This window comes from Amphiura filiformis, chromosome 5 (assembly GCF_039555335.1).
Source record: "Amphiura filiformis chromosome 5, Afil_fr2py, whole genome shotgun sequence".
In the NCBI taxonomy this organism is placed as follows: domain Eukaryota; kingdom Metazoa; phylum Echinodermata; class Ophiuroidea; order Amphilepidida; family Amphiuridae; genus Amphiura; species Amphiura filiformis.
This window is the reverse complement of record NC_092632.1, coordinates 77490517-77510579: the sequence shown is the minus strand read 5'-3', so window position 1 is coordinate 77510579 and position 20063 is coordinate 77490517. Positions and strand designations below refer to the sequence as shown.

At 37.5% G+C, this 20063-nt stretch overlaps 1 protein-coding gene across 1 annotated transcript in view; it reads right to left on the bottom strand.

The window, feature by feature from the left end:
- The window catches only part of LOC140152403 (ral GTPase-activating protein subunit alpha-1-like), a 210080-nt gene that overhangs the window by 107870 nt on the left and 82147 nt on the right, over positions 1–20063 (bottom strand). The window contains exons 15-21 of the mRNA XM_072174709.1: positions 14059–14207; positions 12436–12509; positions 11475–11583; positions 7074–7196; positions 6038–6422; positions 4253–4417; positions 430–531 (exon numbers count right to left, since the gene is read on the bottom strand). Of these exons, the coding sequence (XP_072030810.1) occupies positions 430–531; positions 4253–4417; positions 6038–6422; positions 7074–7196; positions 11475–11583; positions 12436–12509; positions 14059–14207 (1107 nt within the window). The remainder of the gene's footprint in view (positions 1–429; positions 532–4252; positions 4418–6037; positions 6423–7073; positions 7197–11474; positions 11584–12435; positions 12510–14058; positions 14208–20063) is intronic.

The following is a 20063-nucleotide window of genomic DNA, read 5'->3' as shown; positions in this document are numbered from 1 at the left end:
TTATAAGAAACAAGCGTATATGTATAATGTGAGACTAATGCTGGTTTCATACTTTCTGCTGCTTGCATACTTTCTGCTGCTGAGCAGCGTGACACTTCATCATGCCGCTTTCACTTTTCTGCAAGTGAAGCAGCACGCTGCTCAGCAGCAGCGGCATGGCATGACTATAAAAGCCAATGTTGCCACTCAGCATCACCAAAAATCGTTTCATTTTCTCAAACATCAGAGCGGCACCGCTTCCGAGTTGACTTGAACTGAACTCCTAACGATGCTGCCGCTTGGGCAAAGCGGTGGAGTGATCAATATATCAGCTTGTCGCTGGTCACCACTAACGTTTCTGGTGTGACTGCACAGTGAAACAAAATCATTGTCAGAGCGGCGAGCAGCAGTAAAGTATGAAACCAGCATAAGGAAAGAAGTAACACTTACCATCTCTAGTCCCTTCTTCTTCATCCTCTTCATCACCTTCCTGTTCATCCTTGTCATTCCCCAGCAGGTTCTCTGCACTAGATGACACTTTGCTGGATCCTCCTGTGTTAAAAAAGTTAAATATTTATGTATCAATATCACATTATGTTCATAAGATCTACAATATATAAGATCTAAAAAAAGTGTTTTAAGGTGGGTAACCCGATTGACAGCCTCACCCCCCCCCCCCTTCACTTTACCCCATCAAAATGTAGATTTTGGTATCAGGTGAAAGCTCATATTTTCTCATTAACATATTGAAATCAGGAGTTCCAAATCCGTTTATTTTCAAAAAACTGTTGAATTAGTTGCAACTGTGGTATACCACGTTTGAGACTAATTGGACAGTTTTTTGTTGATATCTTCAGGAATACAACGATTTGGAACTCCTAATTTTAATATGTTAATGAGAAAAATAGGATCTCTCATTTTGATATCATTTTGAATCTCATTAATAAAAACACTATACTATATTATCATGATTGACACGCTGTATAAATATAAGTAATTCCATAAAGAATCAGTCCCATTTACAAGAAACATTTACGTGTTCTTTTTGCATGAATGCTTGAAGGGGACGACATTTTATGTTATACATCAAATTTAAACAATTCCATTTTCCGAATATATCAGGTCACCTTCCTTTAAATTGAAAAGATGATGAATAATGTGGAGAAATGTGACGAATCTCTTGAACTATTATAGTCTATATATCTACCTCCAGTCACTGGCACTAGCTTTGAAGTTCAGCGTGAGCTGCATTAGCTTAGCGCTGTTTCTTGCGTGAACATATCCGCCACTTTGATCGTGCACATAATAGTATGTACATGCACCGAGTAATGCTAAGCTAACATAGAACATGCTGAACTTCAAAGCTAGTGCCGCTGACTGGAGGTAGATATATAGACTATAACAAATGTGATGCAGCACATCATGGGGGGGGGGGGGTACTTTGCAGGTGAAGTCTATTTTGAGTTTCTGCTTTGAAAGCATTTTGCAAATGACACCTCAAATGAGGTGAAGTGAAAAGTATCCCAAATTTTCTTTAATTTTTTCTGTTTATTTTAATCTACAATGTATATCTTGAAAAGCACTTTACCACAAAGTCCCACCTTTTGATGTGCTGTATCACAAGCGATAATAAACTGGCCTCAAAAAGAAACTTACAATTTTCACAAGGTCATATCTTAAAATCCTCTCCATAAAATGAACAAAATTGCACACAGGATTACTTCAATACTCTACTCTAAACACATGTCAGTAACCAAGCAGTTATCAACCGACACAACAGCAAAATGCACTGACATGGAACACCTTTCTGGACCAAAATTCACATCCCAACAGATTTCTTTTGTTGGGTTCCAATTATTCGCCTGTGAATGTGGTCCCGGAAGCTGTTCCGTGTCAGTGCATTTTACTGTTGTGTCAGTTGGACAACTGCTTGGTGATTGATATGTGAGTAGAGCATTGAAGTTATCCTGTGTGTAATTTTTATTCATTTTTATGGAGAGGATTTTAAGATATGACCTTGTGAAAAATTATAAGTTTCTTTTTGAGGCCAATTTAATATCCGTTAAGTAAATAGTTGCACATAGTTAAATGTAGAGTAAATACTGCATATGGCTCACACATCATGAATGAAATTGACTGCTACATTAGCAGCTACACATAAAGACACATAATAAATACAGTGTTTGTGCCTATTGCGGCTGCCACACACTTCTCCAGTGACAACAGTTGAAGGACACATCATACTCTAGGTGACATTTGTGAGTATATTCTTACAAGATTTAAAGAACACACAGTATCTAGTCACCAGGGTTTGAACTAATGAAATGCTCTTGATGAACACTATCATGCCTGCGTTCAAGAATTCTCTTATTAATGTGTACATGTACATGTACTGCATTAAAGTGATACATGTTGATATATACAAAGGTCAAACCACTGATCTAATAACAAAAATATTTAAAAAAATATCAACTTAACAAAGAAGTACAACAGACACATTTTGTGTGAGCCTGTATTAGAAACATCTGAGTAGGAGTAGGGTAGTAGCAAGAGTTTTGCTCTTAAGTACCAGTACCATAGGAATCCAACTTTGCTTATTATATAGGCTAGGCTCGTTCAAGTGCACCTGTAATGCGCAAGTTATCATTTGGGCTAAATATGTTTATTTATTGTTGTAATGTTTAGGCCATGCTTCAACTATTATTATAAAGGGATTTTACAACCCATTTACACATGTTCCGCCCCAGGGGTAGGTTTGTTTATTTCCTCATTCTCACTTGTTGATTTAATATTGAAAGCATAACTCACATGCTAATAGAGGTTGCGATTTCCAAATATACCTATCGTACGCTCTTGAGTGACAGGATTTTGAAAAGATGTACGGGCACATATGATGAATACATTTTTAAATCGCAACCTCTCTATCTAATAAGTATATAAACATCTCAAAAAAAGTAACTAACCCCCCTTAAATAATGACCATTATTCAAAAACGGGTGATTGTATTACAAATCTGTAAACTGTGTTGGAAGCAGAATTTATTTCTACACATTTTGACACCTCATTTGTAGCAATTGACTAAATATTAACATCACAGCGTACATTTAAATCAATGTAGCCCAAGATTTGAAAGTTGCAGTAAATTCTATTGATTTTTCATTCAGTGTAATGTAAGGAAGTCTGTGTAATGATATCTGAGTGTTTTTGTATTGTAAAAATTTGTATGTAAGTGCAACTTTCAAATCTGGACCTCACTACATTAAATTGACCTGTGTTTTATTGTTTTCTGGGCTATCGTATCCAATGAGGTGTCAAAATGCGCAGAAATAAATTCTGCTTCCAGCGCACTTTACAGATTTGTAATACAATAGGCCCTTTTTGAATAATGGCCATTATTTAAGGGGGGTTAGTTACTTTTTTTGAGATGTTTACTTGCCAACAAGGCAAATATCTTCCAAATGTATTTATTATCTTTCTATGTTTTTGTTTTTGTCAAGGGTGCCACAATAACACGCCCTGCGTTTCAGTGGTATCCTTTTCATTTTCACCACGTTAACCAGTGTTTGTGGAAGTTTTTTTTTATAACCATTGTAATTATTGTATACTTGGTATTTGATGAAAATAAACTGTGAACTGAACTAGAGAATTCTGTATTTTTATTTAATCATCTTTATTAACCAAAAGAAGAAGATCAAGATCAACTGAGATCCATACCGATCTCAGGCAAGGGTAAACACAATTACAAACACCAAATATACACATAAGCAATGAGGAAATACAACATGGCGGTGAGAAAACAGTTATATGACTTGTTGGACATTCCACTTTGGCTCATGTCTCGAGTTGAAGATTGAGTAAGATGACATGAGAACAGACTTGGTAATTTGGTCTTTCAATACCTTGAATTGTTTTGGGGTGTTAAGTTGTTTTGACAAACGAGTCAGCCTATTTTTGTCATCGGTGTCAATCAAGCCTCTAGAGCCGACTTCGATGGCAATTAACGAGCAATCATACCCGGCATTGGTAATGGCGGAAGCAAGGGAAGCGTACCGATCATGCTTGATAGAGTTGGCTTTACCAATGTTCGGCTCAAATGGCACCAACAGTTCAAACAGAATGACTCGCTTGTCTGTAGGCCAAAATAAAACAATATTGGGTTTTTGGGATGTGGCAATTATGTTGGACGGTATTGTACCGCCACCGATGCTATTAATACAAGAAACCACAATGGATATGACACACCATATATAAACACCGCATCAGTATTACCCACCTTTTAGTCTTTGAAGAGGTTCTCTCTCACACAGATCACCTAGGCTACTACTTCTTTGAAACTCTGTCCTATTTCTGACCACATCGTTTTCAGGGATTACATCTTCTTCAAATGCTGATCTTGATCTCACTAATGCTGGCTGAGACATACTTAACGGCAAAGGCTCTGTAGAAATAAACATATTCAGTCATTGTTACATATTCTGGTAATGCTTTGTGAAATTATATAAATAACAAAATAAATAGACATGGATAAATAATGTGTGACTTATATTCCTTAAGTAGATATCAAGGTGTTGTGGTGAAGGGCAATTAATTGCAGCTACATCACAACAAGGTGAACTGGGCAATCGCAGTGTGCCATTCAAAAATCACCAGTTATCAAACACTGGAAGAGCTTGCATAGTCCCTAACAGGAGTAAGTCTTGGCTAGCGGTATAGCAACAATGTTGCCAAAGTCAAATGGTTATGATTTGAAGACGTCAGGGCTTGCCAGTGATTTATCAATTAGATATCGGCAATTTTCTTTTCCAATAAGTGACAGAAGTTAGGCTACAAAGAACACTACACCCCTTGCAACTGCTATCGTCACAATTGCAAGGTAATCATCATTTAAAGGGCAAATCATACAAGCATTCACAGTGTGCCATTCAAAAATCACCAGTTATCAAACACTGGAAGAGCTTGCACAGTCCCTAACAGGAGTAAGTCTTGGCTAGCGGCATAGAAACAATGTTGTCAAATGGTTATGATTTGACGACGTCAGGGCTTGCCAGCGACTTATCAATTGGATATCGGCCATTTTCTTTTCCAATAAGTAACAGAAGTTAGGCTACAAAAAAAACACTACATTCCTTGCGATTACTAAGTATAATATGGGCAGAAGGTTATCAATGCAAGGATGTACGTATATATTTTCTTTTCCAATAAGTGACAGAAGTTAGACTACAAAGAAACACTACACCCCTTGCGATGACTTAGTGTAATACGGGCAGAAGGCTATCAATGCAAGGATATACGTATATATTTTCTTTTCCAATAAGTGACAGAAGTTAGACTACAAAGAAACACTACACCCCTTGCGATGACTTAGTGTAATACGGGCAGAAGGCTATCAATGCAAGGATGTACGTATATATTTTCTTTTCCAATAAGTGACAGAAGTTAAGCCTCCAGCATACTTTCCTGCTGCTTGCCGCTGCGGCAAGCGGCAGGGCGTTTCAACCAATGACAAGCCTTGATTGTGTCCGTTTGTCTGCAATGCGCGTGCGCCACGCCGCTCAGCGGCAAGCGGCAGGGTAGTATGAAACCAGCATTAGACTACAAAGAAACACTACACCCCTTGCGATGACTTAGTGTAATATGGGCAGAAGGCTATCAATGCAAGGATGTACGTATATATTAAAAGAAAATCCTAAAATACTGGAGAGAATCTTGACAACCTGAATTGGCCTATGCTTTTGTAATGATATTTAAAAATCTTAAAATTCATCCCTGTGTTATGTGACAATAGAGAGGATTTATATACCCAAGTATTCACCTGCTTTGAAAATTATATAGGATGAACACATTTTAATCTTTTGAACAAATTTTAACCATTCAAATCTAATACCTATAGATTTAAATATTTCGCTCTTCTCCAGTGTGCCTCTGTGCTAGTAATACAAAGGTCGCCGGTTCGAATTCGGCCAGATGCACTGGGTTTTTTCAACGTTTATGTGTGCTGGCTACTCTGGGTTAAGATTAAAATTTGTTCATTCAACTGTTTCATTAACACATTACTTACTGCTTTCACAGTTCTTCATCTTGGCTATCATTTCAGCTGCTTCTTCACGGGACGACACCTCCCTCATGTACGGCACCCTCTGTTTTAACCTATCCAGGTCATCGCGACTTCCAACGGTAGGCCCTCTGTTGTAATTACCATGCCCACGGTCCCTACCATCTGTATCATCAGCTCCTCTGGGAGACCCAGAATCTGACCTCTCCCAACCACGAGAAAAAGTTCTTTCGTGTGTCCGTCTTTCCATTTTATTGGGACTATGCTTATTATTGGCAGTTCTTATAACTCTTCTTGACCTGGTTCCGCTAAGTTTGTCCAGTGGCAGGTTGTTCAGGTCTAAATTGTAAACACGCTTGGCTAAAACTCTCGTTAACGTTTCCATTGTTCTCTGAAAAATGCAACAATGGTAGGGTTGTATAAATGCAAATTTGACAGATTTAGCTTCATATTATAACATTCTTAAACACTTCAGAAAAATCCTGAAATCTTATTGGTTCTTAGCCGTGTTATATGGCATGATATAACATGTGTGTACGCATTGACGCGATACTCATAGTCGCTATTTGATCCAATCAAACACATAGCTACAACAGGACTGATCGACTCTAAACCCTAGGTAATTCCTTGTAAAATATAGGATTTATTTGATTAGAATTTGGTATAATTATGATTAACATTTTCTATTTGAATTCAATTGTTTAAGAATGAGAATAAAAGGTATTGTTTTTAGCCCGTTGTGCATATATTTTCTCAAATAACACAGGCCACATCATTATTTATTGGTGTAAAACAACTTGGTTACGCCTCATTCCACTTAAAATAATCTTATCGATGTCGCCTGTATTATATGAGATGCTAGATCTAGCACGACAGTAGCTAAAAATGATACCTTTATTCTCTAATTATATTGTAGTCCAAAGAACTAACTAAAAACACCCATAAAAACAAATTGAATAATATATTTCAAAAACTGCAAAAAATTATCGCAGATAACACTTATAGCAAAAAATTGAAATAGAGAGGATGATTGACAACTTACCGACCACTCCCTAATAAGCTCCTCCCAATGAGTGAGTGAGGACAAAACCCTGAGAAAATTATCCCACAAATCAGAGGAAACCAGAATCTCCAAGTTAGCCTTGATCCATGTTACAATTAAAGTCTGTCAAAAAAGGAACAAGAAAAATAATGATTACATGTTAATTTTTACACCTGCACATACAGTAAGCCAAAAAATTAAGGTACCAGTTGTGTTCACCCCTATATATCCTAAATAAAGACACATATGTCGAAATTAAAACAAGCAGCTAATACCTGAACTCTTTAGCTCTGATTCAAGACCTTATTTGTTGGAATTGGTTGAGAATTAAAGAAACGGTGATCTAAAACCTATTGAAGAGACATAATCAAGTTTTAACGTGCTAATCAATGGAAGCGCATCGCTAGTTCCCTTGTTCACGAACGCTTTGTGTACAAATCAATAGCGCATGCAATGGGGGAACTGCAACTTTTAAATTGGCACCTTCCTTGGGGTTTTGGATCGTCATGTCTTTATTTCTTGAACAATTTCAACGAATGAGGGCTTAAATTCGAGCTAAAAGATGCAGCTATTGGCTGCTGGTTCCAATTATGACATATCTGTCTTTGTTTAGGATACACAGGGGGTAAACATAACTGGTACCTTAATTTTTTGGCTTACTGTACTTTGTGAATAGGGTGGATCAAATCTGGTTACAGTGCTTCATAGATTGTATCAAGCTCAAGTAATCCTGCAAGTACTTACTGGAGAAACATTGTGTAACCAATGAGGTTAGACAAGGTAAGCTCAGACTTCATATAGACCTGTATGCAATACTACAGGAAATAAAATATATTGAATTGTCACCTTTGAGGATCGAAATAGTCTAACTGAAGCATTTCCTACCAAAGACATATTAGGAATGCTTTGCATTTGTAACAGGGGTGTGAGTGACCTCTACTGAAACTAGAGCGGTTCTCGGCTTTCGCGGTTCTCAGCATTCGCGGTTCTCGGTGGGTGTTTTCGACGCAAGGCGTCGAATGGGATGCCTCCACCATGGGGCGATTTAAATGTGTACAAATCTTACCCCTTGGTGACCCCGGATGAACCCAAAATGACCTTCCAAAAATTTGGCTCGAAATGTTGACTGTACCCACCAAGTTTCAAGCTCATACGGCAATTTTTAGTAATTTGACCTCAGTTGACCCCTTGGTGACCCCGGATGACCCCGAAATGACCTTCCAAAAATTTGGCTCTAAATGTTGTCTGTACCCACCAAGTTTCATGCCCATATAACAGTTTTTATATTTGACCTCAGATTGACCTTTGACCTCAGTATATGACCTTGAACCCCACCCAAAAAAAAGTATCCAGGGTTTTTGACCATGACCCTCCTATCCTGTAAATGTGAAGTCAATCCGCCCATCCATGCCCGAGATACAGCATCCGGACGGACGGAAGGACGGACAGTGCAAAAACAGTATGCCTCGCAGTGGAGGCATAAAAAGAGGAAAGTTGTTCAAAAAAGAGGAAAAGCACTGAAATATGCTCAAAATGGGCTGAAAATTAAAGAAAAAGCTAATATTTCCAAAAAAGAGGAATTCAGCTTACAAGAGGAGATTTCACACCCCTGTTGTAGGGGTGAGTGCATGAATGTTTGACAGGTGTATGGCAAAATAATCTTCAAAGTGCACTAGTTCCCATCAATGAGCCACAAAAAACATGGTGAAGTCTGAGGTCCAATGATGCAAGCTCTTTGATTGCAAGTTATTTTACAATGACATAAATGGGCACATTTTGTGTTTGCCTGCATGAGAATAATACTCTGCAAACTCAAAACCTTTGAAATATTTCACATTCTTATCCGACGTTATCACATTATATGGTATATTGCTATTAAGAAACCATAAAAAACTTGAGAGAATTAAGTTTCTAGAGACAAGTTGATTCTAATTATATGAAAGAAAAATGTCATCAGGTGGACACACTAATCTACAACATAATCAACATGTTCGAGATTCTTGTTCCTGTCAAACATCATAATAACATTGACTGATACACACAAAGACACACAATAAATACACAGTGTTTGTGCCTATTGCGGCTGCCACACATTTCTCCAGTGACAACAGTTGAAGGACACATCATACTCTAGGTGACATTTGTGAGTATATTCTTACAAGATATAAAGAACACACAGTATCTAGTCACCAGGGTTTTTAAGTCAACAAAATGATCTTGATTATAAATACCATGCCTGTGTTCAGGAAATTATTCTATTATGAGGTGTACTGGATAAGATTTCTACAAAGGGTAAACCATAGATTAACTGAAACATTAAAACAAATCAAAATCACAAATAATGGACACATTTTGTGCACGTCTGTGTGATAAAAATACTCCACCAAATTATAGCTTTAACATTTTGCGACACAAATCTGATCCAACTCAGACCAAATTTGGAAATGTTGATAATTGAGTAATTATTAATACTAACTTGCTCTGTACCAAAGCTTAAGGATGTTGAAATCCTTAAGTCCCTAGAATACTCGGATGCAACTTTTTAAATATTTTTCTTCTCACATTTTTAAATGTTTTTACTCCTATTTTCGCCTAATTAATTTCATTATTGCTGACTTTGGTCTCATTGTATTAAATTGTGTCACATTTGACCATATTCTGAACAGACTTTAACACATTTATGGTTTATAGATATTTAAAAACACCCACACACTTAAGAAAATGCACATTTTTCTACCGTAAATTTGCTTCTTATTGTGTTCATTTGTTCTGATGCATTACTGACAGTCTCAATTTATTCCTGAAAATAATTTTGACACACTTAAAGATCGCTAACATATCTACAGGATGAGCCACATGTTTGAGATTCTTGTTCCCGTCAACCATCATAATTACATTGACTGATACACACAAAGACACACAATAAATACCCAATGTTTGTGCCTATTGCGGCTGCCACACATTTCTCCAGTGACAACAGTTGAAGGACACATCATACTCTAGGTGACATTTGTGAGTATATTCTTACAAGATATAAAGAACACACAGTATCTAGACACCAGGGTTTTAAAGTCAATCAAATGTTCAAAACAGCATGAAATAATAATTACGTTCAGGAAGTATACTTTTAAAACAGACGGTACTGAATGAGAAGGCTTTATAGTATACAGAAGGGCAAAACATTTTTTTAATGAACTACATTTTCTGATTGACAAATACAAAATTACTCGCTGTTTTAAGACTTTTAAAAATGACCTTAGTACACTTGGTTTCAGAAAAGAATGGCAGTCCCTTGCTCAGATTTATGCGAGTGCCCTGTTAATGAGTGACATATGCGGAGCTTTGTGTTCCCTTCAAGCGTGCCGATCTGCGCTGACCAACATATTCAACCAGTCAGTTTATCGGTCTGTTGTTATACGGTTGAATCAGCCAATCAGAACCCCACTTCTGTGTTTACGCTGTGCACGCTCTCAAAATGTAAACAAATGCCGTTAATATTTTTCTCCCAGCACAACATTTTTAGACAGAGAAATGCATGTCACAGACCTCAAATGCTCTATGTTTATATACCATTCTAAATAAACATCAACATCCTGACAATAAATATGTCAATCCACTATAAACAGGGGAACATCCTTTGGAGGAATCATACTTGATATCACCATGGCAACCAATACATCAAATCATATCAGTTGCTAAGCACCTTGTACCTGTCAGTTCTATCTTGTTACTTAGCAACCATTTAACATCAATCAAACTTGCTGCCAAGCAATATTAAAAGATTGCATTGAACACAGCCATTTTATTAAGACAAAACAACAAGCTGACAGGTTCATATTCACTAAAAAAAATCTGGGTTAAAAAGAAGTTACTGCGTTAAAAAAAAGTTACTACAGACAAGGTAGAACCCTTTTACAAAGATACAAAAATAAGCTATTCCAGTTGAAATCCATATACCCCCAATAGAAGACATGACCTCTATCTGTCACACAGGGTGTGTAGATATTAAATGGAGCCACCCATTCAGGTAACCTCATTTGAAATTCACACTCCCTGTGTGGGATAATTAAGGACACATCTTCCATAAGGGGGTGTATGAATTTCAACTGGAATATAGTCCATTAAAGAGGAACAATGCAGCACTGGGAACTGATTGCGAGGATCGTTCCTCCCATTCACTGATGTTTAAAGGGTAAAACACGGAAAGATATGGAATGTTTAATCAAATTCTACATACAAATTTGGTTAATGGCCTGAGCTTTCGATCCTAGCAGGATCTTTATCAAAGGCAGATTCTTCATAGTTAAACAACCAATTCTACATAGTTAAACAAACCCAACAAATATATGGTTAAGATGTCAATTCATACCCTTGTGGTGGACATGCCCTGTAATATCTTACCTGAAAGAGATTTTGAGCAAGCTGTTGGCCCAGCGACATTCTTGGTCGGCTGGGATTACCTCCCAAAACTCCTTCTGTTACCCGTAATAGCACCATTAGTAATTGCTCCCTGGTGACAAAAAAGTTCGAAGTTATTCATAAAACAATGTCATGTGCCGAAATAAAGTTCAACTATGTGGAAACTTAATTACGAGAAAAGTTTCTTACAGAAGTCTCCACATACATTAATGACAGTCAGTGACAAAGATTAGCAGATGATAGAGGACGGATATTGAACAGAAGGCCTATGGACAATAACATCACTGCTCTTCTCCATCTGACTCATTAGCTCAGTTTGTAGAACACCGGTCCGGTGATCCGTAGGTCCCGGGTTCAAATCCTGGATGGCCAGTGAATTTTTTTCACTGGCTGTTATTTATGTATGTGGAGACTTGTGTTAAAAACGTTTCCCATAATGTCATATAATGTAATCTAATTTGCAACTCGGTTTTGAATATTGATGAATTAAAGCAAATCAAATCTCTACTGTTGTAAAGCTCACTTCAATGGCTGGTAATAAAGAGGTCATGTATTCAATTACAGGTCAATGGATAACTTCCTAATTCCTTGACCAATATGAGGTTTGCATCAAATCATCATGTTCAATATGTGCATTATTATGGCATTAATTCATTTCTAATTAATGTGATACCACAACCCTCAGTGACATGGTTCCATCTCACCAGATACACTTTATACATTGAGCTATTACACATAAAATCCATACACCCCCTATGGAAGACACGACCTTAATCTCCCACACAGGGAGTGTCGATTTCACATGGAGTCACCCATTCAGGTAACCCCATTTGAAATTCACACACCCTGTGTTACAAATTAAGGTCATGTCTTCCATAGGGGGTGAATAGATTTCAACTGGAATAGTCCATTGAAGCCTATAAATATCAATCAATATGCTTACCATGTTCTCTTCTCCATTTTCACATTCATTACTATGTGCTTAAATAACTTGAGCACACGTTTACAAATATCCACCTGAAATATAAAAAATATATGTAATTTAATGATTATAATATATGCTATCTAGGCATTCTGGAACTTGGTAAAATGGCCCTTCTGTCCAGCTACATGTTCTTGAAACCTAGGCAGGAATTAACCCAAGGCCTTGAATTAAGCCAGCATCACCACTGTATTTGATGACCCTTTACCCGCTGCCATTTTGAAGGTTCCCACCTCTGCCTTTCAACATATTTTAGTAAATAGATTTTGTCTCTATTTTGACAGATAGTTTGCTTGTGCTTATTTGACTTTTTTTTGGTAGAAAACACCTTAATTTATTCGGCTTCTGATTGGCAAAAAAAAGAGAAGAGATTCATAATATCAGGTATCAGCATTTACGCTAGTTGTGTGTTGCATTATGTGTGACTGGCACACGCTTATGTGAATTATGTGGCTTATGTGGACATAAGTTGGAATTTATTGATGCCTGCAGTAACAAAAACTGAATAATTTTCACCAATCAGAAGCTGAATAACTTAATGAATCCCTTGTCTCCTACCAACTGAAGGTATCATTGTGTTATGCTTGTTAGTGCCGACTGAAAATAACAGCATTCAAAACGTAACAGACACAAGAAAAAATGCATGTGCAACTTTAATTGCAAACCTTAGCATGACTTCTGATGCACTCATATCTTTACACCCCTGAATGACAGGATGATCGGCTATTTGTACGTATAAAATTGCAGATGCAGGTTAAAGGTTAATAACTACGCAGAATCAATTCCCTGACACAAAGTTTCTCAGTCATAAACCTGTACATTGACCAACTGAGGGCGTCGGTCTATAGAGCACACAACACACTCAACGATGACTCGAGTGATGTAACTTACATGGTCCCTAACCATACAAGATGGACAGAGCACACTCAATGGTTATTGAGTGATATAACTTACATGGTCCCTAACCATACAAGATGGACAGAGCACAGAGCACACTCAATGGTTATTGAGTGATATAACTTACATGGTCCCTAACCATACAAGATGGACAGAGCACAGAGCACACTCAATGGTTATTGAGTGATATAACTTACATGGTCCCTAACCATAGAAGATGGACAGAGCACAGAGCACACTCAATGGTTATTGAGTGATATAACTTACATGGTCCCTAACCATAGAAGATGGACAGAGCACAGAGCACACTCAATGGTTATTGAGTGATATAACTTACATGGTCCCTAACCATAGAAGATGGACAGAGCACAGAGCACACTCAATGGTTATTGAGTGATATAACTTACATGGTCCCTAACCATATAAGATGGACAGAGCACAGAGCACACTCAATGGTTATTGAGTGATATAACTTACATGGTCCCTAACCATAGAAGATGGACAGAGCACAGAGCACACTCAATGGTTATTGAGTGATATAACTTACATGGTCCCTAACCATAGAAGATGGACAGAGCACAGAGCACACTCAATGGTTATTGAGTGATATAACTTACATGGTCCCTAACCATAGAAGATGGACAGAGCACAGAGCACACTCAATGGTTATTGAGTGATATAACTTACATGGTCCCTAACCATAGAAGATGGATGTGTAGCAGGCTCCAGTAGGAATACATTTGCCGAGTGGGTGATGAACACTTGTACGGTGGCTTGGAGACCTGCCCCAACATTGCACTTGCCCAAATCATCTTTGATTGCTTGATTGATTGCACCTGTACAGAAAACAAAACAATACAAAGTACTATGCCAATTAATTTGTATTGTTAAGAAAACTTAATCGGACTGAAAATTACAGGGGGTCACATTTTGAATATTCACACATCACAAGAAATAAGTCCCCCTCTCAACATTCTGTCATAACATCCCAAGGTAAAACTTTGTACCAATAAAACTAACTTAGAAATAATTATAACGGTTTACTTAGTGTTGTGTGAAAATGAAAGATGTCCATGACTTCAAGGCTGAATTAGCCCAATTGGAAGACAAAAACCGGCCTTTTCAAAAGTCACAAAGTAGGCCTATGCTTGATAACTGGAAGGTGTACTGTGCTGAGCTCTGAACCAAGAAAGGAATAGCTGAATGATCATGAATTGATTACACATTAGAGTAAATGTTCACCTGGTGGGGATTTTAAACTGCATTCAACCGCATGTGTTTTTCCATTAGTAACAAGCCAACTTATGTGACAAGCATTGGCCTACTTTGAGACTTTTGAAAAGTGCAGGTTTTTGTCTTCCATTTGGGCTAATTTAGCCATCAAGTCATAGACATCTTTCATTTTCCCACAACAATTAGCACAGTCATATAATTTTTTCAAAGTTGGATTTATTGGTACAAAATTTTACCTGACGATGTTATGACGAAATGTTGAGAGGGGGACTTATTTCTTGTGATGTGTTTAGTTAAATTCTATGTTCAATCAAATACTTGAAACAAACACCCTAACCTACTGACTAGACTCTAATTATTGTTTACAATGACAATGGTACAGAGAAGAAAGGACTTTGAGCTAATCAATCAATCTCAACATATCGTCGGTTGAATCACATACTCACGGATATGAACAATCGGGTAAAATCCATACTGACGGGCTAATCCAGTTGAAATCCATACTCCTCCAATGGAAGATATGGCCTTAATCTTCCACACAGGGAGTGCGAATTTCAAGTTGGGTAACATAACTCCATTTAAAATCTACACCCCCCTGTGTGGGAGATTATAGCGAAGTCTTCCATAGGGAATGTATGGATTTCAACCGGAATAGCCTGATGGATGTTGAGATTTCACGAAATTGGTCATCACATAGTGATGGATAACTTTGGTAAAATACATAGCCGCTTTCACCAAACATTTGACTAACATTTAGCGATCACAAACGTTTACTAAACGTTTACAAAAATGTTTAACAAACATTTGGCTCCTTATCCGTTTATAAACCGTTTGACTATAAACGTTTGGCGAAAACAGCTGTGTAGCTTTCAAAAATCTACTTTAACATCTGGCACTATGTGATACACCTGGCGATACGGCTAATGGGTATGTCTTAACTGTGTTCTCTATTGCTTGTTTACAACCTAATAAATGGAATAGTCAACTAGCGAAAATGAGAGATTGTGCTTGTATACTAACAGTAAGGAAGGTCACCATAGGGCTGGAATAGTTAGGAATAGCGAGGGGGGCATGTCAGGCTTTACATAAATATAAGTCACATCAAGGCAATCTCTATTGTTTGTTTACAACCTAGTAAATGGTAAAATAGAATGGTCAACTAGCGAACATGTGAGATTGTGCTTGTATACTAACGGTAAGGAAAGTCACCATAGGGCTGGAATAGTTAGGAATAGCGAGGGGGGCATGTCAGGCTTTACATATCAAGTGTTACATAAATATAAATCACATCAAGGCAATCTCTATTGTTTGTTTACAACCTAGTAAATGGTAAAATAGAATGGTCAACTAGCGAACATGTGAGATTGTGCTTGTATACTAACGGTAAGGAAAGTCACCATAGGGCTGGAATAGTTAGGAATAGGGAGGGCATTTCAAATCAAGTGTTACAGAACTATAAGCCACATCAGGGAAATCTCAGGTGAGAACATAAAACAAACATTTCAAAGGAAATCTCAGAGTCAGGTAAGAATACAAACAGGTGCATTTTAAAATGAAGTATCAGTGCTACCAAGGAGTCAAATACCAATTTTCATTGGTTTCTTTTAAAGGACATATGAAGACAACCTTGTTTATTACAATATATATGAAACTTTTTGTTTGCGAGGTTTTTTATTTTTTTGCAGTTACTTTTAGAACCGCACTTTTTGCGGTTACTTTTAGAACCGCAAATTTAAAAGCCTTTGGAAATATTTTATAACCAAGGGCTTCATTCAATGTGAAGATGTTTGAAACCGTGAATAAAATGAATCACAAAACTACTTACAACAGTTACAAATTGCGAACAATTAATACCGCTACAATATCCTGTTATACAGTATGTAGATGTTTTGGAAGTGTATATTGTGCAGTATTACCATCAAGTAAAAGATATTTGAAAAGTCACAAACTATTAGTGTTATCAAAACTAAGCTTCCAAATTAGTGTATTCCAGTTGAAATTCACACACCCCCGGTTGAAGAAAAAAAAAAAAAAAAAAGGAAGGTTTTATTTCAAACTCTAATGGTGACCCGCAGGTCAAATTGCTAGAATTGAACATTAAACACACCTAAACAGACACAATGCAATTTGCAGGCAGCAGCTTAATCAGCGCCAATATTGCAACATTGAAACAAACAACTATACAAACATCCAATCCAACCCCAACCCACCCCAGTAGGCAATGAGGATAAAGTGCCTTGCCCAAGGACACAACACGTTGGCACGAGCGGGGCTCAAACTCACAACCTATGTATTATGAGTCGGGCGCCTTATCCACTCGGCCACACATGCTCCTAAGACATGTGCTCCTAGGAAGACATGATCTTCCACACAGGAAGTGTGAATTTCAATTTGGGTTACCTGATGGGTGATTCTATGGAAGACATGACCTTAATCTTGCACATATGGGGTGTGAATATCAAGTTGGATAACCTGAATAGGTGACTCCATTTCAAATTTACACCCCCAGTATGGGAGATTCAGGTTATGTCTTCCATAGGGGGTTTAAGTCGATTGATTTTCATTCATAATGTATCAGTAATTATTGATGAGATTCATCAGGATCGTTCAAAGTCAAATTAAATAAAAGAGTTCTGGTACAGATCCAATAAAAATGAAAGTACTCACTAGATATATTTCAGTTCCTATCAGGAACACTACAGTCATTGCAGAGTGAACAAGGTTCCTGATAGGAACTGAAATATATCTAGTGAGTACTTTCATTACACAGCCGTGACGTTAGTCACGGCTGTGTCTTTTTTCTTACAGGTTCTTTCTTCTTTCTTTCTTTCTTCTTTCTGCCGACCACTACATTTGCTCTAGCACTTACATGCTTACACCGATTTTGACCTAACTTGGTCACAACCATCATTGACCATGCCCCTACATGTCATATGAAACTCGTGGGGTCAAAGGTCACGCAGGGGTCATAGGGGTCAAAACGTGATTTCAACTCAAAATGCTTCTTCTCTCACAGATTACGTGGGACAGTGACACCACTTGCACACATGCATTGTTATTATGCAGTGTCTATGGGGTCCTCACAGATTTGGGGTCAAAGGTCATTAAGGGGTCACTTCGGTATAAAACGAAAAATTTTCAATTTTTTTTTATTTGCTAAGTAAAACATAGGACAGTAACGGTATGTTCACACATAAATTGTAGTTACCCTGTGTATATGTGGTATTTTTTATTTAGGGTCAAAGGTCATTAAGGGGCCACTTCGGTATAAAACGAAATACCTTTAAAATGCTTCTTCTCCCACAAATTACGTAGGACAGTGACACCACTTGCACACATGCATTGTTATTACCCAGTGTCTATGGGGTCCTCACAGATTTGGGGTCAAAGGTCATTAAGGGGTCACTTCCGGTATAAAACGAAAAAACTTCAAAATGTTTTATTTGCTAAAAAAAACATAGGACAGTAACGGTATGTTAACACATGAATTGTGGTTACCCAATTCATATGTGGTATTTTTTTATTTGGGGTCAAAGGTCATTAAGGGGTCACTTCCGGTATGAGACGAAAAACCTTTAAAATGCCCCTTCTGCCACAAATAACATAGCAAAGTGGTGCCACGTGCACCCATGCATTGACATTAGCCAATGTCTATGGGCGTTTTCATATATTTTGGGGTCAAAGGTCATTAGGGATAACAACACGGCTGTGTTCGTGGTCTTAGACCACAGCTTAGTCTAGTTTTTATTGGATCTGTACCAGAACTCTTTTATTTAATATGTATCAGTAATGTCTATTTTTGTTTCCAAACAGGCATTATGTGAATGATAAGCCCTCAGTTGTTATCAAGTTAGTGTTAAAATATTATTTCACAAATACCACCAAATAGTATACATCTTTCCTTCTGTCCTTCACATTTAAGTTACAGGTCTGATCGGATAGGTATTAAGTTTATCTTAGAGCACATTGGGCTATTCCATTTAAAATTCACACTACCCCTGTGGAAGATTTAGCTAAGCTCTTCCACAGAAGGAGTATGAGTTTCAAATAGAATAGACAGTTGAGTAACGTCCATTTGAAATACTCACTCCAGTTGTGAAATATATAGGTATAGCCATAATACAGGGGGAGTATGGGTTTCAAAATGACCCAATTTCATTTGAAAAACATACTCCCCCTGTGGACGATATTTCCAAAATCTTCCTCAGGGGTAGTGGACTTGAAATGGAATAGCCCATTTACTCAATTGACTAACAACCACCTTGTTGTACACAGACTACTGGAAATCAAAATTATAATCATCTACCACAGAATTAGAGAAGGAGAACCAGGACTCCCTATACCGCCACGTACAATCGAGCCGTCAGCTATGGGGAGAAAATTGGGGGTATTCGGGTCATTGCCGATGGTGTTGCCGGAGACGAACGAAAACAATTCTGCGCTCATTAAGCGTCTTGGTACTCAAGTGCAGGTCGCAACAAGTGCGTCTCTCAAATGCGCCCTTCATCCATGTCGCGCTTGCATGACAACGAAGGTCTCGAGTGCATTCCGAGGGAAACCGAATACCCCCAATTTTTGCTCCATGCATGTATCAAGATGGCGGTCGAGTCCCGATTCTCTGTCTTTAATTCTGTGTCATCTACATATCAACCGCATTCCCCTGTGTTTGGTTACACAAGTAACACTTTTTATGCTTCCAAAATGATCCAAAATACCTATGCTCTTGGATTTCATGGAATAATTAGTCATGTTCAGGATTCAAGATTAGATCAACGATATTAATGGGATGTTAACTCATGTTGTCATAAACTTGGAAAAGATATTACATACATACATAGATATGTTTTGAAACACTCTGTACATCGAGTGAAATTAGTACAGAATGGTTTTCGAAATTACAAATTACTGTTACAAACCGAAATTAAAACGCAAACTCTCACCTTGGTAGAAAAATTAATAAAATATGACTCACTAAAGTGTTAGCCAATGTTAGTTGCTTATAACCACACTCTATATTTCAAACTTGTAAAATTAACAAATCTGTTTGTAGCTACTCATCTAGAAAATACTTCACCTTTGTAGGTCTTCTTTGTATGATATTTCAAATAATACTTACATCAGTTAAAGCCATATTGTAACATTTGCTGAGGAGGACGCCCTCAATGTTTTTCAAAAGTCTTATTTTTACACAAGTGTAATGCAATTTAGTCAACTAACCTTCTCTGAAAAAACCCAACACTTTAGTAGTATGTCGTAATATTAGTTAAATGTATACGCAATGCCCATAACACTGTCCGTACACGGCGTGATGGGAAGGTCACAACACATCAATAGGATCAAACTCGGTCAGGATTGACATCAGTGACATGCATTGGCGTCATATGCGCTGATATTAAATAGTGATTTTCTTTGTGTTGCCTTACCTTTACCTGTTCAAGTTAAAATTAAAATGGGGACAT